This window comes from Lepidochelys kempii, unplaced genomic scaffold (genome assembly GCF_965140265.1).
Source record: "Lepidochelys kempii isolate rLepKem1 unplaced genomic scaffold, rLepKem1.hap2 scaffold_37, whole genome shotgun sequence".
Taxonomy (NCBI): Eukaryota; Metazoa; Chordata; order Testudines; family Cheloniidae; genus Lepidochelys; species Lepidochelys kempii.
The window spans coordinates 868,944-891,630 of record NW_027333638.1 but is presented as its reverse complement, the minus strand read 5'-3'; the positions used below and the strand labels follow the sequence as shown (position 1 = coordinate 891,630).

At 51.8% G+C, this 22,687-nt stretch overlaps 1 protein-coding gene across 1 annotated transcript in view; it reads left to right on the top strand.

Annotated features, from left to right (window-relative positions):
• The first annotated feature begins 3,693 nt into the window (after positions 1-3,693).
• Positions 3,694-22,687, top strand: part of LOC140904590 (uncharacterized) — a 565,656-nt gene continuing 546,662 nt past the window's right edge. The window contains 2 exon segments of the mRNA XM_073327022.1: positions 3,694-4,248; positions 4,250-4,630. Of these exon segments, the coding sequence (XP_073183123.1) occupies positions 3,694-4,248; positions 4,250-4,630 (936 nt within the window).

Below are 22,687 nucleotides of genomic sequence, written 5' to 3'. Positions count from 1 at the left end.
CTGCTGAACGCTGTGGGAAGAGAGCACAGGAGCAGAATCGCACAGTGTCAAATATCTCCTGTTTGCACAAGTAAAACGGGGGGTTAGGTCCAGCATAACGAACAGAAGCTTCCTACCCCTGGCCTTCTCTCAAACCCTGAGCCTTCTCCACCCAGACCAGAATGTGCTTGGGGTGTAAGGAGCAGGCTGCTGGGGTCAGAGCGGCTGGTCCAGGGTTACTGATCACACAGACCTTGAATGCTGGCTGGGGGAATCCAGACAAGGGAGCTCCAGCAGCAGAACATTGAAACTCAGCCAGGATTACAGATGACACAACTCCTCACTGCTCCGGATTGCCCCGTGCATGGGACAATGGCCTCGGTTGCTGGTGAAAATCCTTGAGACCTGGAGAGTTGCTCCCCTCATCCCCATGTGCAATAGCCACAATCTACCTTCTCTGCAGACTTGGTTTTTTGAGTCCCTCATTCCTGAAGTCACATGACCCCGATTCTTATTTTTCACATTCTGCTTTTCTAGACTATTTAGAGTCTGTTGCTTCTGAATGATAGTTTCTAATTTCCCAGTGTTCTCCACACCCAGGGATTTTCCTACTCCCTCCCATTGCACTGGACTCACTAGGTTCCCTAGTATTTAAGAATGGCCACACTGGGACAGACCAAAGGTCCATCTAGCCCAGTGTCCTGTCTTCCGACAGTGACCAGCGCCGGGTGTCCCAGAGGGAATGAACAGAACAGGGAATCATGAAGTGATTCATCTCCTGTCACCCATTCACAGCTTATGACAAACAGAAGTTAGGGACACCATCCCTGCCCATGCTGGCTAATAACCATTCACGGACCTGTCCTCAATAGATTTCTCATGGTGTTTTTTGTTTTTTCTTTTGTATCCCTATTATAATCTTGGCCTTCACAACGTCCTCTGGCAAGGAGTTCCCCAGGTTGACTGTGCGTTGTGTGAAGAAATACTTCCTTTTGTTTCTTATAAACCTGCTGCCTATTAATTTGATTGGGTGATTCCTAGTCCTTGTGTTATGAGAAGGAGTAAATGACACGTCCTTATTTACTTTCTCCACGGCAGTTTTGATTTTATAGACCTCTCTCATATCCCCCCTTTGTCTGTTTTCCAAGCTGAATAGTCCCGGTCTTTTTAATCTTTCCCCGTACAGAAGAGTTTCATACCTGTAATCATTTGGGTTGCCCTTTTCTGAACCTTTTCCAATATATCTTTTTTTGAGATGGGGCAACCACATCTGCAGGCAGTATTCGAGATGTGGGTGTACCATGGGTTTATATAGAGGCGATACGATATTTTCTGTCTTCTTATCTATCCATTTCAGAATGATTCCCAATATTCTCTTTGCTTTTTGACTGCCGTGGCACACTGAGTTGATGTTTTCAGAGAACTGTGCCCAGTGACTCCAAGATCCCTCTGTTGAGTGGAAACAGCTCATTTAGAGCCCATCATTTTATATGTGTAGTTGGGATTATGTTTTCCAATGGGCTGCAGTATGGTGCTATCCTGACACCTCGTCCTGCTGAGATCCTGCATTCAGTGATATCCCTGCCCTTCCTGTTCCCGTTCTCATAAAAGAAGAAGAGCATCCAAATGCGTGTTTACCTTCATTCCCTCAGCGGTCCTCATGGGAATCCCTGATCGGTTCCAAAGTGTATTAAAACCTTTCTTAAAGGGTTACCTCTTGGTGGTTATCAGGTCCTGTGAGTTTGTAGCCCAGAAAGACCCCCCTCAGTCAGCTCAAACTCAGCTGTTTATCCTCCAAAAGTCTGTCGTCTTCAGTCTCCTGAATGAGGGGAAATCCGTCACTTCCCCTTTCTGCGTTGGGTAAAGCTTCAAAAGGTGGAGCTCTGCATAACCAGCCTTGAGATCTGGCATTCATCACCCTGTAGTGATACCAGCTTGCACAGGAAACCCATCACGCAGCCCTTCCTGGTATCATGTGGCGCATCTCGGCATCATAGTCTGTGAAGAATTCATGCTTTCAAGGGCTGGCTTAGATCTACAGATAACAGTCATAATTAGGGCAAGAGTTTGCAGGCAATGAAAAGAGAGTAATTGGCAAACGTGAGCAATATCTAATCCTTTAAAGCCTGAAATTGCCTTGGGGGGAGGGGACAGGAGCCGGCTGTGTGGGGGCGGTGGGGCTCGGATACTGGGCATTGAGAGCCTAGAACCAGCTGTGCGTTGGAGAGACGGGGCATGAACCAGCTGTGTACAGGGGAAATGAGCAGGGGAGAGGTGCTGTGGACACGGCCGCGAGCAGCTGTGAGTGCCGTCCTCTCTGCAGCATGGTGAGAGAGCCTGGCGTCCCACTGCCGATCCCAGACTTGTATGAGGAGGGAAGAAATTGGCATCAAGTCTCAACGGCAGCCAGCCTGTGCCCTGGGGAGGAGACGGGTGTCTCCAGGGAGAAATCTGGGGGATTGTGACCCTGCATGCCCCACCCACCCTCTGATCAGCAATTCCGGATATTAACGGTGATTCCACAAACAAAGAGTAATTTTGGGAAAAAATGCAGTCCTAGCGACAATTTCTGGAAAACACTGGCCTTGGTTGAAACATTAAATCCGATAGTCTCAAGATCTAGGCCTGTGTTGATCAGATCTGCCACTCTGCCTTCACGGAGTTCACTCTGCTGGTGGGTTCTACCCCTTCCCCCATTCTGTGTCTGCCTTGTCTATTTAGATTGTAACTTCTTCAGGGCACGGGCCATCAACGCTTCTCGGTTTGTACTGTGCCTAGCAAAATGAGGACCCACTGTTAGTTGGCCCTTAGGCACTAAGGTAATGAATATGATTTATAATAATCATCTCCTGGCACTTTGAGCCAAGGAAGCCGGCCTTGGGACGTTACTACTTAAAAGTGAGCTGGGCTTAAAAGCATGGAATATTCTTTGTGACAAGTATCCCACAAATTCCACTGACCTCCCTTGTTTTCTTTGCCTTGAGCAGGGTTTCCAGTTTCCAGAACTGATGTGATCTCGCAGCTGGAACGAGGGGAGGAGTCGTGCGTCCCAGACCTTCATGACTCTAAGAAAAAAGTGCTCCCGAGAACTGCCTTCATAGGTGAGGCATTGGTTAAACCAACGCCAAAACTGTCGGTGAATACAGGAAACATTTGGGATGCCCTACAAAGACCTTGTGAGCTCTCCAAGTTCTGGATTGTTCCCTGCAGATGTAGAATCGTTAGGCAGAGGTCACTCATGGCTTCCCACCTATCCTGACTGACAACTGGCAGCAGGTCCCTCCCCAATCTCGCTGTCCCCTGAGATTTCTTCTGAGATACGGACCCAGAACTGATCCCTTCCTTTCTCTCCTCTGGGGAAGGTTTAAGGGAAAATCAGCTCCTGATAGGTTTGATCTGTCCTGTACACATTTTGGTTCCTTCATCCCTTTTCCCATTCTTCTCTCTGAGATTTGCTTTCTCTCTGGCGCAGGCAGAGACTTACGTCTGGATTCTCTCGGTCTCCCGTCAGGTGTTGGGATGGTGAGTGAAAACGAGGAGGAACCCCAGCAGGAAGATGCTGAGCGAGTAGGAGCCCATGGGATGTTGTCAGGAAGGTCCAAAGGGAATGATTCTGGGAGCTGTGCACGCCCAGAAAAAACAAAAGCCTGTGAGAGTCAGCAGAGGCCAGAGGAAAACTTCGGTAGCCAGTCAGACCTTATTACACGTGACAGAATGAACTTGGAAGGAACACGCTACACATGCCTCGAGTGTGGGAAAAGCTTCAAAGGGAGCTCGGACCTTCTCACACATTTGAGAATCCACACGGGTGAGAAACCTTACGCATGCTGTGTGTGTGGGAAATGCTTCAAGCAGAGCTCGCATCTCATTGCACATAAGAGAATCCACATAGATGAGAAACCTTATGGATGCCCTGAGTGTGGGAAACACTTCAAGCAGAGCTCACACCTTATTACACATCGGAAAATTCACACGGGTGAGAAACCTTATGGATGCCCTGAGTGTGGGAAACACTTCAAGCAGAGCTCACACCTTAATTCACATCGGAAAATCCACACGGGTGAGAAACCTTATGGATGCCCTGAGTGTGGGAAACACTTCAAGCAGAGCTCACACCTTATTACACATCGGAAAATCCACACGGCTGAGAAACCTTACGAATGCCCTGAGTGTGGGAAGCACTTCATTGACAGTTCATCCCTCCTCTCACATCAGCGAATCCACACAGGGGAGAGGCCCTACACATGCTCTGAGTGCGGGAAAAGCTTCAAATCAGAGCTCTACCCTAATCACACATCAGAGAACGCACACAGGAGAGACCCCCTACATGTGCTCTGAGTGCGGGAAAAGCTTTAATCGGAGATCTGTACTGACCACACATAGAAGAATCCACACAGGTGAGAAGACTTATGGATGCTCTGAGTGTGGGAAACGCTTCGTTCGGAGCTCATACTTTATCATACATCGGCGAATCCATATGGGTGAGAAACCTTATGGATGCCGTGAGTGTGGCAAACACTTCAATCAAAGCTCAGCCCTTATCACACATCAGCGAATCCACACAGGAGAGAGGCCCTACACGTGCTCTGAGTGTGGGAGAAGCTTCAATCAGCGCTCAACCCTTATTAGACATCAGAAAATCCACATGGGAGTGATCTGTAACAAATGCCTTGACTAGGGCTGGCCAAAGGTATTTTTTTCTTTTAAATCACATTTGCTAATTCCCACTTAGTGATCTGTGCCCCATCTTCACCGTGGTTACTCAGCTCCCCCAGATGAGTTGCCTGCTCCTGCCTTTTGCAGCTCACCCTTCTTTGGGGTCAGTCCTGTGATGTTTTCTATCAACTCCTTTCCTTTTGGGTCAAAGGAGCGTGTGTCCCTCCAGCCAGGAATGTTCATCAGCTCCAGGTGGGGGAGAGAGGTTTGTTCCCAACAAGCTACACTGAGGCAAAAACTACCCGTGCCTTACATCCACTAGGACTGTACATGGCGTTGGCTGCTCAAGTTAGTGATCTTGGTGTTAAAAGACAATTACAGTTGTCGTGCAGATGCAGCCGAGGTGCAGTGGTTGGCATTAGCTTTCCCCTTGACCTGACCTAAACTCCATCGCATGTCCTAGTCTAAACAAAGCCTGAGCATCACAGTTATACTGTTCCCCCATTTAAAAACAATTGTTAGTCATCAAGTTCCCCCACCAGGATCATATTGTTTCATTCCCAGTTGTCACAGTTCATCAGAGCGCTGTTGCTTCAGGTTTTCCTGAAGGCAGATATTTTTACTACCGTTTTCCTCCCTTAACATATATTGAAGTATAACAAAGAGCAGGAATAGGGAAGGGAGAGGGAAAAATGTCTTTTCCCCTCTGTAACAACAGAAGAACATAGGGTAAATCAGAGGGATTCTCCATCACCATCTCTATCCCCCTGTTCTTCAATTGGTAAGGTCAATATTTCCCGAAGGGGCTGGGAAGAGGATTCTCTAGTAAATGATTTGAAACTAAGCAAAAGACCCATTCATTTGCCTCCCAAAGCAGTTGTGGCCCATGCCCTGCAAGAGGTTGCTCCTGAAGATCTTCCCTTCCTCATCAGGTGCATGTTGCCTCTTATTTGGGAAATGCAATCCCTTCCTAGGTAGAGATGGGAAAAATGGAAGTGACATTTCTGTTCAGCTCACTCCTGGCAGATGCTGTAAATGTGTAGGAACTGACATCCATGAGGAATGTGATAGAGCTGCAGAAAGACACCCATTTTGAGTAGATACCTGACATTTGGTGTCTTAGAGGGATTCTAAGCCGCACCTGAATTTAGTCCCTTATTTAAATCTGTTGCACCAGATTAAAGAAACAAAAGGGCATATTTGGGGGAGTTCTACCTCAGTATCGCTACTGGTATGTCGTGTGGTTGGTGAAGAATTCTACGCCAGAGCCGTGTAAAATTGCTACAACTAAGGTCAAAGATTTGACAAGAACTCAGGTAGAAATGAGAGGTTGTAGTGGTTGATTTTCACCCCAGAGATGGACGCTATGGTGACCTGTGGCCAAGGTAAACTGTTTTTAGAATTGCTCACACTTCTAAGGGATGCCATGATGAAACTGGGAACAACTGTCTTTTACCATTTGGATCCCAAGTTTCCTGAAGCACAGAGAGAAACAGCTGATTCCTTCAGAGCCATGCCATGCCTATGGGTCCCAAACTGGCTGCCTTGCTGGACAAGAAGCACTTCCGTGTTGGTTAAATGATGGTAGCCAATGAGGGAATGTAACAGATTCCAAGTTCAGACTGCAGGATACATGAATGCTGAGTCCAGAGTCTGTGGTTTGGTCTCTTAGTTTTGCTCTTGAGTCTAATGCATGTGTCTCACTTTTCCGCCTCCTGCTACTCTGAAAGATTAGAAAGTGTGAAAGTAGAGCACAGGTGGTTTTTCTCATGATGCAGCCTTCCCACGTAGTGTGAGACCCCTTCCACCCACACTTCTGGGAGAAGACCCAGGGAGAAATGAACCCTCAGAAATGGAAGGCTCCTAGGTTATGGGAGAATGTGATTTCACACAGAGCTCACTGGGTGAAAATGGGAATTAAGAGAAAACTGCCCTAAAGGTTTATAGTTTGTAATCTTTGAAGAAATTGTTACCAGCAACAAGGAAATTGCACATGAAGTTTATTAGTGTAAGGTAAGAGGCTGATTCTGTGATCACTTTCAGTGTTACAGTATAATTCAGGTTTTCTTCTAGCCCCCTCCTACAAAATAGCAAATGGTGGCTAATCCTGCAATAAAAACCTGACTCCAAAGGAATCAGGTTTGGGGGAAAATGTGAGAGAAATAGCATGTACGAGAATAGAGACCCAGTATAGACTGGAATGATTTCTGTTTCAAATGGAATTTATTTGGTAAATTTTAAAATAAATCTTCTGTTGGGAGGAAAACTACTTGAGAGAAGATGTGGAACCTTTTCCCCAGTGAGAGGGAAAGAGCCAGAGAGTTCCCCAGGGCTCTTGTTCGCAAAGCAAAGATGTCACATTAGGCAGGAGATGTCAAGATCTACAATGGTGATGGGCGAGTGATGGGAGCTTTTCTGGGTGGTTGTTGTTTGGTTGGTTTTTTTCATGTAATTTTTGTTTTGTTTTTGCAACTAGTTCTTTTTATAGCTGCTGAGCCCCCTTGTCCTTTTGAGCACAGCTCTTTAACCCTCAGGCCTGGCTCTGGAAACCTCAGAACCGGCTTTGCGTTTTTTTTTTTCATGTTTGCTATCTTTGGAGTTCGCACATCCACACGACATGCGGTTCACAGCAACAGATACTTTGAGAAACCTGCTGGGTGAAGCAGGCCTTTTCCAAACTGACATTGGCCCAAATTCTGCCTCAATTCAGCTGGATTGGGACACGTCTGTGTCAAAGGAGTGGTTCACACCTGATTTGCCCAGAGACCTCAGAGGAGGGGTAGTTAGATATAGGATAAGTAGGAATCGACAACAATTAAGTTAAATATAAAGGTGAAAGACCCTCACCTTGCAGGTCAACAAGCCTGTTCTGTTCTTTCCCTCCAATGCATCTGGCACTGGTCGCTCTCAGGTAGCACACTGGGCTTGACGGACCATTGGTCTGACCCAGTCTATGACCTGTCGTGCGTTCTTATGGAAGCCCTCTGCGGCCTTCTCTACACGGGCAAGTTTCTGCACAGGAAAGCAGCTTTCTGCGGTGTAACTCCCGAGGTGCGCACTCAGTTTTCGTGATGCATGATAGGAAGGGGCCATGACAGGGACACACTGCCGTGCGGGGTCAAAGTAAAGGAGCTGTGACATGCCTACCACAAGGTGCAGGAGGCAAACTGCTGCTCCATATTGGGGGCTAACTAACCCCAGCATCACGGCAAGAATCTACCTAGCAGCTGGAGAAAAAATATGAATGAGAGTCAAAGACACCTCCACGTGGCCTGTCTCTTCCCCAATCTCAACACCTGGAAGATTGTCTGGAAGACTCAGAATTTGAACTGCAGAGATTGGTCTCAGGCTGAGAGGGAATTCAGTCTGTGTATTAAGAACTCAGCATGGCCTGGAGCAAGCAGTGAGTGAGAAAAGCTGTTTGATCCAATTCTTGCTTAGTATATTCAAATTAGAGTTTAGACTGGGAGTCTGTTTTCATTTGTTATGTAACCACTTTTGACCTCTGTGACCAATACTTATACTCAGTTAAAATCTAACTTTCTGGAGTTAATAAACTTATTTTACTATTTTATACTTACTCCTGAGTTTGTCCAAAGTGCTTGGGAAAGTTGCTCACATGACAAAGGCTGGTGCATGTCCCCTTTATTTTTGATGAAGTGGCGAACTAATTAATGAGCTTACACTTTTCAAGAGAAGGACTGAGACGATCGCATTCTGACCTTTTACTGACACTTCTTTAATAACTAAAAAAAAAGAACAGGAGGACTTGTGGCACCTTAGAGGCTAACCGATTTATTTGAGCACTGTCCAGTTTTGGGCCCCACACTTCAAGAAGGATGTGGATAAATTGGAGAGAGTCCAGCAAAGGGCAACAAAAATGATTAGGGGACGAACACATGAGTTATGAGGAGAGGCTGAGGGAACTGGGATTGTTTAGTCTACGGAAGAGAAGAATGAAGGGGGATTTGATAGCTGCTTTTAACTACCTGAAAGGTGGATCCAAAGAGGATGGATCTAGACTATTCTCAGTGATAGCAGATGACAGGACAAGGAGGAATGGTCTCAAGTTGCAGTGGGGGAGATTTAGGTTGGATATTAGGAAAAACCTTTTCACTAGGAGGGTGGTGAAACACTGGAATGCATTACCTAGGGAAGTGGTGGAATCCCCTTTCTTAGAAGTTTCTAAGGACAGGCTTGACAAAGCCCTGGCTGGGATGATTTAGTTGGGGTTGGTCCTGCTTTGGGCAGGGGGTAGGACTAGATTCCTCCTGAGGACCCTTCCAACCCTGATCTTCTATGATTCGATGACCCTCCTCCAGGAGTGACAGAGCCTGGCATGTGCTGGAAGAAGCGGGGAGCTCTGGTGCCCACGGACCTGTCCTGGCAGCTTTCTCAGCAGCAAAGAAATCAATTCTCCCTGCCCCTGAGCAACCCACCCACAGCTAATGGCAGCATTGGTGGGGGGTCCCAAGCTTTGCACCAACGTCCACATTTCAGACCTTCCTCTCATGGCACTTTCCATGTGAATTAGGAGAAGCAAGCTGGGGAAGCTCCATGGGGTAATAGAAACCAGGGCTGCAGGGAAGGTTTGAACTCACAACCCCAGCAATATTGCCCTTTGCACTAACCACTTGCACCCCTGCAGGGGCTCCTTGGACAGCGCTGGGAAGTCGGCCGTGATCCGTCTCTGTGGTTCGCACCTTTGCCTGGCAATTGAAAGGCTGCCGGTTCAAACCTCACTCAAGCTGTGGCTTTCCAGCAATGAGACTCCAGTCCATTTTAACAGGAAGAAAATCTCCTCTATTCTGGTTTAGCCCCATTTGACTCCTTCTGCCCGTCTTCTTCCTCCCCCATCGGTCCCTTTCCTTCCCCATTGGGGCCATGCAGAGGGGAGCCCCAGTCAGTCTCTGGCACCGAGAGGCTGTATCCCATAAGGGGACGGAGGGGTCGCTGTAAAGCATTGATAATGGGTGGGGGAGGGGTGTGCGTGGTTAGGGGGAGAAAGTCTGGAGAACTAACAGTGGGGCCCAGAGAGATTCCCCCACAGACTGGGGAGATCCCCTGCTGCCCACCATCACCCAGCTCTGGGAAGAACAACTTGGGATTGCTTGGGGAACCCACCTTTAAAAACACAAGTGTTCCATGCTAGTTACATTTGAATAAGACCAAAGCCGCCTCAAACCCAGTGTCACAGTCACTGGGACGACTTTGTCCTGACATTTTACCGGCCGCAGCCACAAAGCGAGTCAAATTACGGCTCCCGTTCGGCGTCAAGGCTCACAGACGAACCCAGAGTCTTTTCCTTCCTCAGGTTCTGCCGTCATTTCAGTGCTGGCCTGTTCTGAGATTCATCGTTGTGCAAAGCAGCGTCAGGCCCTGAAACTGGACGAGCCCAGAGCAGAGGCTGCCTTCATTTAACCCTCCAAAAACCAACCCGCCGAAACGTGGATTAGCACCCATGCTCCTCCAGCCGCAGGGGAGGCGCCTCATCTGGGCCCCTGGTGCCCATGCTCCAGCAACATAAGACCACGGGGGCCTGGCTCCACCCAAGTCCGGGGGCCGGTGTCTCCCCCAGCCCCACCTGCTGCCCCCGGGCAATTTAAAAGGGCCCGGAAACCCCCACTGCCATCACCGGCAGCACAAGGGGGTTAAGGCGGCTTCCTGCCCACCCTCGCTCCGTGTAACCCTTCTGCCCGTCAGAGTTGGCAGCAACAAGGACCGGGTTCAATATCTAGGGGATCCATTCCAATAACACAATGCAAACCGGCTCGAGCCCCCACCCAGTGACCTTGGACAAATATGTACCACCCCCGCTGGGCGCCTCCCAGAGGCAATCCTTCCCCTCTCGCAAGCACCTAGTCTGAGTGTAGCAAAAAGCCTTTTAATAACAGAGAGAAACAATGTGGCATTATGTTGGGGAAACACCACCAACAGGATTCATAACACAACTCACGAGCAAAAAAAAAACCCACCCCAAGCAAATTGGGGCATGCCCTTTCCCTTTGGTTCTTGAGTCCAGCAACCCCAAATCACCCAAAGTCCCAAAAGTCCAATGACCCAAAAGTCTCTGTCCCTGGTCAGGGAAGCCCCAAAGTTCAAAAGTTTATCTGCAGAGCTTTACCTCCCAACCTGGGTGGAGATGGGGGCGGGGGTAAAAGGCACCTTACATGATCTGAAGCTGACCGCCCCACAGCTCCATAGGCCTCCGCTCCACCAGCCGCCCCACGAACTGCTTCGCTCAGCTCCGCTCCGCAGCCCACCAGCAGCTCCCACCGTCCCACGAACTGCTCCACCAGCCTGTCCACGAGGCACTCCAGCCATCCCGCAAACTTCTCCACAATAGATCTTCAGGCTCCCCCACTACTGAACACAACGCTCAGTGATTTCGGCTCTTACTCAGTTCAGCTCTTTGGTGAAGTCAGCTCGTAGTAGGGGAGCCTCAGTGCTGGGACACCATTAGTCCGAAAGGAGCTCAGCAGCCTATAACTAGAGTCCTAACGGAATCAAAATTAGCTCTGAGATTCCACAGTGAAGAGAAAAGGAAGAGCAATTAGCATGTAAGGCCATCACCAAAGGACCCATGGCACCAAGTATTAATACTTAGCCCCCACCTCTCTCAATTCACAGCGTTTTGGAACCCATGACCCTTGCCTAGCGAGTGCTACTTAGTTGATGGTGAGTCCCTCCATCATAACAAAAGGCCAAGTACAGTTCCCAGCACAGTTCCCATAATCAGGGTAATAACAATTTATTCTTCCTGCCCCAATAACAGAGACACTGGGGATCCCACAGCAGCCAAAGTGAGCATTTGGGCAGCTATGGCCTCGTTCTAGGCGGGGTGGGTGTGCCTATGCAAATGAGATCGGCCCCTGAAGTTCTTTTCCACAACTTGCCACACCTCACCACCAGATGTCAGGGTGAGGCTCACCCTGACACTGCTTACACTCCGTGTGGCCTGCCAGTCTCGGAAGCGGCTGGCGCGTCCCTGCAGCCCCGGGGGTGGGGGGATCTCCACACGCTGCCCCCGCCCCGAGGGCCGACTCTGTCATCTGTGGCAATGGGAGCTGCTGGGGTGGTGTCCGTGGGCAGCGATGGGCAGAGACCCCCCACCTAGGAGCTGCTGCCAGAGGGGGGTGTGGGTCGCTTTTGGGAGATCCCTGAGGTAAGAGCTGCACCCTCATTCTCTCCCGCACCCCAAGCCCCAGCCCAGACCCCAACCCCCTGCACCCAAACTCCCACCCAGAGTCCACCCCCTGCACTCCCTCCTCCACCCTACCCCCATGCCCTAGCCCAGAGCCCACACCCCACACCCAAACTCCCTCCCAGAGCCTGCGCCCGCACCCCCTCCTGCACCCCAACCCCCAACCCCAACCCAGATCCCGCACCCAAAGTTCCTCCCACAGGCCTCCCCCCACACCTGCTCTCTCACCCCAACCCTCTTCCCCAGTCCAGAGCCCACCCCCTGCACCCAACTCCCTCCCAGAGCCCGACCTGCACCCTCTCCTGCACCCCAACCCCCTCCCCCAGCCCAGAGCCCACACCTGAACTCCCTCCCAGAACCTGGCCACCCCACCCATTCCTGCACCCAATGCCCTGCCCCAGCCAAGACCCCACACCTGCACCCAAACTGCCTCCCAGAGCCTGTACCCCTCACCCCCTCCCACACCCTAACCCCCTGCCCCAGCCCAGAGCCCACACCACACATCCAATTCACTCCCAGAGCCTGCCCCCACACCTGCTCCTGCACCCCAACCCCCTGCCCCAGCCCAGACCCCGCACCCTTCATTCCCTCCTGCACCCCAACCCCCTGCCGCAACCCACAGCCCACACCCAAACTCCCTCCCAGAGCCCAACCCCTTTCCCTCTCCCTCCCATACCCAAACTCCCAGAGCCTTAGGCAGATGTGGGGGGAGGTGGACGGGGAGGCAGGACTTGGTCCCATTCTGGAAACCACCAAAAATTGTAGAAACCTGCCGCCCCTGTCCAGCCCAACCTTGTGCAGGTGCCCCTCAGGCCCCACCCGTGCAGGGTTTGAAGCTTGCATTGCTTAAATTCCAGGACGCTGGGGGACTTCAGCTCCCCTTTGTCCAGCGGGAACCTTCAGCCCACTCCCAACCAGATTCTTGTCCATGGCATGACTGTCGGGGGGCTGGGCCCCTCTTTGTCTTTTCTCTCTGGGACAGGCCAGGGTACCTAGAACTGGGGTATCTGAGCACCCAGGACCTTCTATGGAGATGCCCTTCCCCTTCCCCTTCCCCTTCTGTGGTGCCATCTGTCATTGACTCCAGCCTGTTTTCTATCCATCATCAGCACCATCCCAAGCCAGCTGCACCCGCCTCAAAAAGACAGTGTCCCCTGATGGGTGTAAATCATAGAATCATAGAATATCCTCATTTACACATTTCTTTGGCAGTCATGACAGGAGACAAAGGGTTTCTATTCCCAACTTGAAGGCAAGGAGTGCATTAGGGGCAACTCCAAGGGAAAGACTATTGATGGAGATCTCAATCTAAATTCTACACGAGTTTTGTTATCTTCCCTTTTGGTTCGATCCCTGGAAATTCCCCCCGACTAGTCTGCTGAAAGATAAAATCATCTAAATCTGCCTCCAAAGAACCTGACCGGCTGAAGCAGGAGGAGACCTGAGAGATGGCCACTTTCAAATCAAAAGGGAACGCTGAGACCTGCCTGTTGCCACACCCGCCCCCACCCGTCCCCAGGAGAAGGAGGCACCGACCTGTCGTGTGCGATCTAATGAGCAGGGAAAGAATCTGGGAATTACCTTCTGTAAAAACTCATCCTTTTGTTCCTCAAACACCTGTGGAAATAGCTGATTCAAGAAGTGGTTGACAGAGGGATGGTCCGCGTCTCTCAGCAGCTCCTTGGGTCACCAGCCGTTGACAACCAAGCCAGTTGGCAGACTGACGGCAGGGCAAGAATGCTGACCCCCAACACTCTTTGCTGTTGGCCTCCGTGACATCACAATCAGCTTGTGCATAAACACACACAGACCCCACCCAGAGAGACACACCCCCACTGAGCAACTCCCCACTCTCCTTCCCAGCACTTCCTGCCCACCCCAGAACAGCTGTTTCATGGAATTGAGGATGCTCCGGGAGGGTCGGTTCGGGGCGGGGACATGGCACACTTGGGGCACTGCATGGGACTCTTCTCTCCTCAGTGCAGGGCTCAGCACTTGTCCTTGCTGAACCTCATCAGATTTCTTTTGGCCCAATCCTCTAATTGGTCTGGGTCACTCTGAACCCTATCCCGACCCTCCAGCGTATCTCCCTCTCCCCCCAGCTTAGTGTCATCTGCGAACTTGCTGAGGGTGCAATCCATCCCATCCTCCAGATCATGCACGAAGATGGTGAAGAAAACCGGCCCCCAGAGTGACCCGTGGGGAAGCGGGGGAGGGGGTGGAGGAGAGGAGGCAGACGGTGAGTGGCAGGGACCCCACAGAGGGGGGTGCAGTGGAGGAGAGGGGGAAATCATCCAGGCAGCGGTGGGCAGTGTGGGCTGGGAGAAGGGGTGAGGCAGATACAGGAAGAGATGGAGCACAGGCGGGGCACTGGGGCCCAGGCACCTGGGGTCTGGTCATCGTTGGCACCAGGAGAGGAGAGAGACAGAGACAGAATGTGTGTGTTGGCCAACATACTAGAGGAGAGAGACAGAAAAACATGGTAGGATAGCAAGCAACTCACCTCCTGGAGTCATCTGTGATGAAGCAGGACTTCATGTTTCCTCTGAATCGTGTGGGGGTGCCTCAGTTTCCCCTATGCAGTTCTTAAGGATCTAGAGGGTGGGGTAAGGGTGTATGATCGTTGCAGAGCTCTGGAGGGCAGGTGTGTGCAGGGGTCTGGACACAGAGGATGGCCGACACCCTCTTTCCTGGCACCTGATGCCCTGGGCCCTTCCCCCCTGCGAGGTGAGAGCTAAAGGGTTGGAGAACAAAGGAATCGGGTGCCCTCCTGGCCGGGGACAGGGACAAAGCCCAGAGGAGGAGGGGCTGGGGGGAGTTTCAGTTGGGGGCTGGCTGGAGACATGGAGTGAAGGGCAGACGGGGTTGTCTGGCTCACTGCCCCCCCCCAAAATGGACCCGGCTGAGGGGTCCTGTTCTCTGCACCTACAAGCTCTGTGTTAGACCATGTCCCTGTCGTCTAATAAACCTCTGTTTTCCTGGCTGGCTGAGAGTCCCGTCTGACTGCGGAGTTGCGGGGCAGGACCCTCTGCCCCCCCCAGGACCCCGCCTGGGCGGACTGGCTGTGGGAAGCGCAGGGAGGGCAGAGGAGGCTGAAGGCTCCGAGGTCAGAGCCAGGAAGGTGGAGCCGGGGGAGCTGTGTGTCCTGCAGACAGGCTGCTCCCCGAGAGGAGACTTCCCCAGAGTCCTGCCTGGCTTCCTGGGGAGCAGTCCCAGAGCATCGCCCGGGGACCCCGGGACATCCTCCTCCTCGATGAAACCTTCTGCCGTGTGACGTGCTGTGTGTGTCGTGTTGCGTGTGTCGTGTGACGTGTTGTGTGTGTGACTTGTGTGTTGTTTTGTGTGTGTGAGATGTGTTTATGTGTGCGTGTTGTGGTCCGTGTTGAGTGTGTGTGTGTGCCATGTTGTATACCGTGTTGTGTGCATGTGACGGTGTGTGCCGTTTTGTGTGCATGTTGTGTGTGTCGGTGTCATGTGTTGTGTGAGATTTTTGTGTCTCGTGTTGTGTGCCGTTTTGTGTGTCGTGTGTCGGTATCGTGTGTCGTGTTGTGTGTGGGTGTGTGATATTTTGTGTGCGAAGTTTTGTGCATCGTGTTGTGTGTGTGTGTCACGTGTGCTGTTTTGTGTGTCATGTGAGGTGTTGTGTGTCATATTGTGTGTGTGTGTCGGTGTCGTGTGTGATTTCTTTGTCACGTTGTCTGCTGTTTTGTGCGTCATCAAGTGTGTGTGTGTGTATGTGTCGGTGTCGTGTGTTGTGTGTGATTTTTGTGTGTCTTGTTGTGTGCTGTTTTGTGTGTCAGTTTATTTGTGTGTCATGTTGTTTGTGTCTTTCGGTGTCCTGTGTTGTGTGTGTGTGAGAGTGTTCTCTCTGTGTGTGTCGGTGTCATGTTGTGTGTGTGTGTGTGTCAGTGTTGTCTGTCGTGTTTTCTGTGTGTTGTCTTGGGTGGCCCCTCAGGGTATTGCACAAACCATTTCCATCGTGGAGAAACAGTGACACCAGGTGGCCAATCCAGATAATGTACAAACCATTTCCCTCACAGAGCAACAGTGACACCGGGTGGCTAATCCAGGTATTGCACAAAGCTTTTCCCTAATGGAGCAACAGTGACACTCGGTGGCCACTCTGGGTAATGCACAAATAATTTCCTTAACGGAGCAACAGCGACACTGGGTGGCCAGTCAGTGTAATGCACAAATCATTTCCCTCCTGGCCCAACAGTGACACTGGGTGGCTAAACCAGGTATTGCACAAAGCATTTCCCTTATGGAGCAACAGTGTCACCGGGCGGCCCCTTGGAGTAACACACAAATCATTTCCTCCCAGAGCACCCGTTGCACAAACTGAGTTTAATAATAATAATAAACAACAAATAGTTTCACTAGAAAAGGCAGATTTTCAGTGATTATAAGGGATAGCAAACAGAAGAAGGCAGATTGCTAAGCAAATACAAATACACACACATACTAAGCCTAAGATCTTAAAGAGACTGGATTCAAGAAGTCATTTCCCATCCTAAAGGTCTTTTGGCAACTTGAAGAGTTTCTGTAGCTTAGACTTCCCGTTGTTTCTCTTTACAGACTAGACTCCTGTCTTAGTCTGGACTCCCCCCTTCTCATTTCCTTAGGCTGCTGAAAGTACCTGAAGAGACATTCTACTGCCCTGCATGATTTTCCTCCGCTCCGACTTCTCCATGGCTCCCGAGACCTCACCTGTGGGAATGCACACCTACCCGTGTCCTACAAAGGGAGACGGCACCAGGAGAGCAGAGGGGAGAGAGCGAGTTGGCGAACACACGAGAAGACGGCGAGTGCGGACAAGGAACTGGCAGCGCCGACCTGGCAGCCGGGTCTGCAGCGGGCAGAGAGCGGAGGCCTGGTTCCGCCTCCTTGGAAAGAGGCCCAAGCGGCTCAGGCCCCTCCTGCTGCGTTCCCCTCCGGCGAGAGCTCCGGCACCATTCCTCGCCAGAGCCGCTGCGAGAGCCGAGCCGGAGCCCTCGCTCCACAGCGCTCGACGGGGGCTGGAATCTCGCCCTCGGCCCTGCCGCCCTCTTCCCTCCCGCCCACACCGGCCCCACGCGCCGCCCAGAGACCGAGTTCCCCCGACCGTCCCCGCTCCGCTCTCGCCCCCGCGGGGGGTCGTCTCCGGGGTGTGATTTCGGTGTCGTGTCCTCTGCCGTCTTGTGTGTCGTATGACGTGTCAGTGTCGTGTCGTGGGCGTGTGAGACGTCATGTGTGTCAGTGTGTTTGCCGTCTCGCTGTGTGTGAGTCGTCGTGAGTCGGCGGGTGTGTGTGTGTGTGTGTGTGTGTGGGCGTGAGTTGTGTGTGGTGTGTGTCTTTCGGCGTGGGCGTATGTTGTGTTGTGTTGTGTTTTGTGTGGGGGGGGCGTGTCGTGTGGTGTGTTGTGTGTTGTGCATGTGTCGTGTGTGTGGGCGTGTGTTCTGCGTGCGTTGTGTGGGCGTGTGTGGGTGTGTGTTGTGTGGGCGTGTCATGTGTGGGCCTATGTGAGAGAAGTTGTGTGTGTGTGTGAGACGTCATGTTCGTGTGTGTGTGTGAGACGTCGTGTGTCTTGTGTGTGTGTGTCAGTCGTTGTCTGTGTCGTGTGTTTGTCGGTTTCATGTGTGTCAGTATTGTGTGTCGGCGTGTGTGTGTGTGTCGGCATGTGTGCGACATTATGTGTCGTGTGTTTGTCTGTGGACGTGTGTGAGAGCCGTCGTGTGCCTTGCATGTGTGTCGGCGTGTGTGAGAGACGTGTCTCTGTGTGTGAGACGTTGTGTGTCGTGTGTGTGTGAGACGTGGTTGTGTGTGTGTTGTCTTGAGTGTTTTGTTCAGTGTGTGACGTGTTATGTGTGATTTGTGTGTGTGTGACGGGTTGTGTGTCGTGTTGTGCGCGCGTGCGACGTCTCCCATGATCACGCAGTTTCCATGAGTATTTACTTCATTAAAAACATTAAAGAGGGCTCGATCCATATCCACATGAGATCCCGGCGGCCTCTAGCTCACTCCAAGCACTATCCCAGGGCAGGCTCGAGTCGTTTGCTTCCCCAATGTCATTTTTGCCCAGACGGACTCTGTCTTATCCATTCCATCGCTGATTTCTTTACATTCGACCTCCTCATTGATAGACAATGCTACTTCACCACCTTGACCTTTATTTCGGTCTTTCCTAAACAGCACATACCCTTCAACACCCGTAGTCCAGTCATGACGACTATTCCCCCCTGTTTCTGTTATCCCGAGAATATCTGGTTTCACTTCCTGCACCAGTACCTCTAATTCCTCCATTTTGTTACCTAGGCTCCTCGCATTGGTGTACAAACATCTTCATTTTTGCTGTTTGGCCTCGCTCACGTTCTTTACCCAACGAGGCACGGTCATTCCACAGCCAGCAGAACCTACTAGACTGGTGTCCACACTGCCCTTCCTCCTTATAGCCATTCCCCTACCCACGGCTGTATCCTTTCTTACTTTCTTTTCTTCCCTCTCAAGGCTAAAATCCGGCATGGAGATTACCTGGACATTCCCCAACCAATCATCTCCCCCAGATTCCTAGATTAAAGCTCCCTTAATCAGTTGTGCCAGCCTCCATCCTAGAAGTCTGTTTCCTTCCCTACTCAGATGAAGTCCATCCCGAGAGAACTGTCCTCTGTCCAGGAATGCCTCCCAGTGGCCATTCATCCCAAAGCCCTCCTTCTAGCACCACTGCCTGAGCCATCTGTTGATAGTCATAATCTTGTCACGCCTTTGTTGACCTTCTCCAGGAACAGGCAAAATCCCACCACAGATCACCTGAGCCTCAATTTCCTTAAGCGTCTTCCCCAGCCAAGCACAGTCTCCCTTAATCCTTTCCAGCGAGAATCTAGCTGTATCATTTGTTCCCACATGAAGGATAATTAGGGGATTCTTTCCCGTTCCCTTTAGGGTCCTTTTCAACCTCAGATCTACATCCCGTATATTCGCACCTGGAAGACAGCACACCCTTCTATTCTCTGGATCAGCTCTGGTTACAGGCCTGTCTAGTCTTCTCAGTAAAGAGTCCCCGATCACGTAGCCCTGCCTTTCCCTGGTGACAATGCTATTCTCCAGTCTATCCCCTGTTCCCTCTGGCTGCAAGTTCTTTCCATTCCTATTCTCCCTTGTAATCCTCTTCAACCCATCCTGTATCCTCCTGCGGCTCATATTTGGTGTAGTCTCCATTGACTCTTCCCCTTTTCCTATAGGACTAGCCACTCTTCTCTTCCTCCTTGTACCTCCACCTTCAGTGACTACCTGTTGAGCCCCTTCTTCATTTTCCAACTCTCAAAAACTATTCCTGAACTCTATTTCTCCTTCACTAGCCCGTCTTTTCCTCTGCCTGGTTTTTTTTTAGTCACATGCTTTCACTGACCACTTTCCTCACCCAGCAGTCTCCCCTCAGAATTCCTCAGTCCTGCTTCCATCTGCAAGTCTGAGCTTTTCCCTTCAGATACCTCATGTCTTTGCTCCATCATCTGCTCAAACCCCTTTCTAAACTCAACCAGACTTTCCACCTGCATCTCCAAACCTCAGATCTTCTCCTCCATCAGCTCGAGCAGACGGCATTTCATGCAGACAAAACTCTTACCAGGTCCCCCCTCCAGGATCATGGACATGCGGCAGCTTCCACAGCCAGTCATCTCCATTGTGTCTTCCACGACATGAGTCACTCCCACCGCTGCCTCTGTGTCTGTCATCGCCTTCCCACCTAAATCCTGTTCACCTGGGAAACACCCAAATCCCACCCCCCACAGGAACAACAAACCCCAAACAAGCACCACAAGACAAACTCCCCCTCAGACTCCCCTGTTTACAGCCCTGTTTGCTGGCTCCTGTGCCACGGCCTGACTGGCTGGCTCCCTTCATAGGACCCCGAGTCAGAGAAGCCCTGGCCCCGAATCAGGGCTCAGTTTCTCCCCCAGCACAAAGCCCCCACAAGCCTCGACACGTACACATAATCCCAATACACAACCAAATGCCAACACCTTCTCCCCCACACCATTCACAGCTGTTGGTGGGTCTTGGGGAAACCCTGGTGCACCAGCGGGCGCGGGTGTCTGACGGGGTGGGTGGGGTGGAGGGGGGCGGGGAGGGGGCCCAGCTGGGAGGTGGAGGGGTCTGTGTGGTGGGAGCTGTGGGAGGGTAGGGGATGGATTGGTGCTGTGGGAGGAGGAAAGGGGGGTTGTGGACAGGTGGCAATTGGGTTGTAGGGATGGGGACTGGGTCTGGGAGGGATGTGGGGGAGGGAGAGGCTATAGGGGACCTGGATTGGGGACTTGGGTCAATGGCATGGCTGCGGCTGTTGGGTTGGGTTGGGAGGGGCAGCACCATGGTAGCTCCCAGGGGGACACAGCATGGCTATGGGGGGCTGTAGGGAGGGGAGGGGTCTGTGGGGTGGGGTGTCTCAGCTGGGTGGGGTGGCTGTGACATGTGGGGAGCAGGGGGGGGCAGAAGAGGGGCCGGGGGCTCTGAGCCGTTCTGGAGAGCCCCCGGCCGCGTCCCTGCCGTTCCCCCCCCGCAGCCTCCGCTCCCAGCGCCGCCGGCCCATGCTCCGGGCAGCGGGGCAACGAGCCTGGCCGACCCCGGGGCTCTCTGCAGTGCGGCCCGGCGACTGGTCCTGGGGCTCCAGGCTGCGCGGTCAGGGGGCAGGGAGCAAGGGAGGGGTGGGGTAGAGGGCAGGGGAGTTCGGGGGGGGGTCAGGGGCTGGGGGGTGGATGGGGTCAGGGTGGTGAGAGGGCGGGGAACAGGGGGTTGAATGGCAGCAGGAGGTCCCGGGGCGGTCAGGGAGAAGGGCTGGTTGGATGGGGCAGAAGGTCCGGGTGGCAGACAGGAAGGAGGGGGGGTTGGATGGAGTGGTGGGGGGCTGTTAGGGGAGGGGGATCTGGAGCCCCTCAGAGAACAGAAGGGTTGGATGGGGCCGGAGGCCCGGGGTGGCCATCCGGGGGCAAGAAGCGGGGGTCAGATGGGGGCGGGGGCCGGGCCATGTCTTGCTCTTTGAGGAGGCCCAGCCTCCCCTAACTGTCCCTCTGTACAATTTCTGAAACCCGATCCGGCATCAGGCCAAAGTTTGCCTGCCCCTGGCTTAGGGCCTGATTCATGCAAAGACCCATTGGGAGTGTGTGAACATTGCCCCATTTCTGAAACTGGAAACAACCCCCTGCACAGGGCTGGGAAAACAGAGCAGAGCGCTGGAGCCTGAACCCCCTCGTGAGAGACTGCGATGAAATCCTCTCAGGTATGGGCATCCAGACAGCAGGAGTATCTGGCTGTGTCGACTCTCTCCTCAGGCCCTGCACGACCAGCATCCCTAGCCAGATATACCTGAGATGACGGGGCGTCCAGGATTTCCAGGTTTATGGATCTTGGGTAGCAGATAGAAGACCCCTGGTCGGGATTCCAGGGGCGGGTCTGTGCAGATTTGTTCTTGTGCTTTTTCAGGGAGTTTCTTGAGCAGATGATGCAGTTTCTCTTGGTCACACTGAGTGGGATCAGAGGGGAATGGGCTGGAGAATGTGGAGTTGGAGAGCTGCCGAGCAGCCTCTTGTTCATATTCCAACCTATTCAGGATGACGACAGCACCTCCTTTGTCAGCCTTTTTGATTCTGATGTCAGAGTTGTTCCTGAGGCTGTGGATGGTGTTGTGTTCTGCACAGCTGAGGTTATGGGCCAAGTGATGCTGCTTTTCGACCACTTCAGCCCGTGCTTGTCGGCTGAAGCACTCAAGTTTAAGTCCAGTCTGCTGTTTCGACCTTCAGGCAGAATCCTTCTTTTTGTCGTGTTGGTCGGAAGGTCTCTGTGGATTAGTGTGTTGTTCAGAGGTGTGTTGGAAATATTGCTTCCGTCGGAGACGTGGAAAGTCACATTCCAGGTCACCGCAGAACTGTATCATGTTGGTGGGGGTGGAGGGGCAGAAGGAGAGGCCACCCAGGACACCCACTTCCTAGACACTACAGTGCTAATAAGCAATGGTCACATAAACACCACCCTATCCTGGACCGCTATACTTACCTACATGCCTCCAGCTTTCATACAGACCACATCACACGATCCGTTGTCTACAGCCAAGTTCTAAGATACAACCGCATTTGCTCCAATCCCTCAGACAGAGACAAACACCGACAGGATCTCTATCAAGCATTTGTCAAGGTTCCTCCCCCACTCTGAACTCTAGGGTACAGATGTGGGGACCTGCATGAAAACCTCCTAAGCTTACTTTCACCAACTTAGGTTAAAACTTCCCCAAGGTACAAATAAATTTTATCCTTTGTCCCTGGATCTCCACTGCCACCACCAAACTCTAACTGGGTTTACTGGGAAACGTAGTTTGGACAAGTCTTTCCCCCCAAAATCCTGCCAACCCTTGCACCCCACTTCCTGGGAAAGGTTTGGTAAAAATCCTCACCAATTTGCATAGGTGACCACAGACCCAAACCCTTGGATCTGAGAATGATGAAAAAGCATTCAGTTTTCTTACAAGAAGACTTTTAATAGAAGTAAAGAAATCCCCTCTGTAAAATCAGGATGGTAGATACCTTACAGGGTAATTAGATTCAAAACATAGAGAATCCCTCTAGGCAAAACCTTAAGTTACAAAAAGGACACACAGACAGGAATAGTCATTCCATTCAGCACAGTTCCTTTCTCAGCCATTTAAAGAAATCATAATCTAACACATACCTAGCGAGATTACTTACTAAAAGTTCTAAGACTCCATTCCTGTTCTATCCCCGGCAAAAGCAGCATACAGACAGACACAGACCCTTTGTTTTTCTCCCTCCCCCCAGCTTTTGAAAGTATCTTGTCTCCTCATTGGTCATTTTGGTCAGGTGCCAGCGA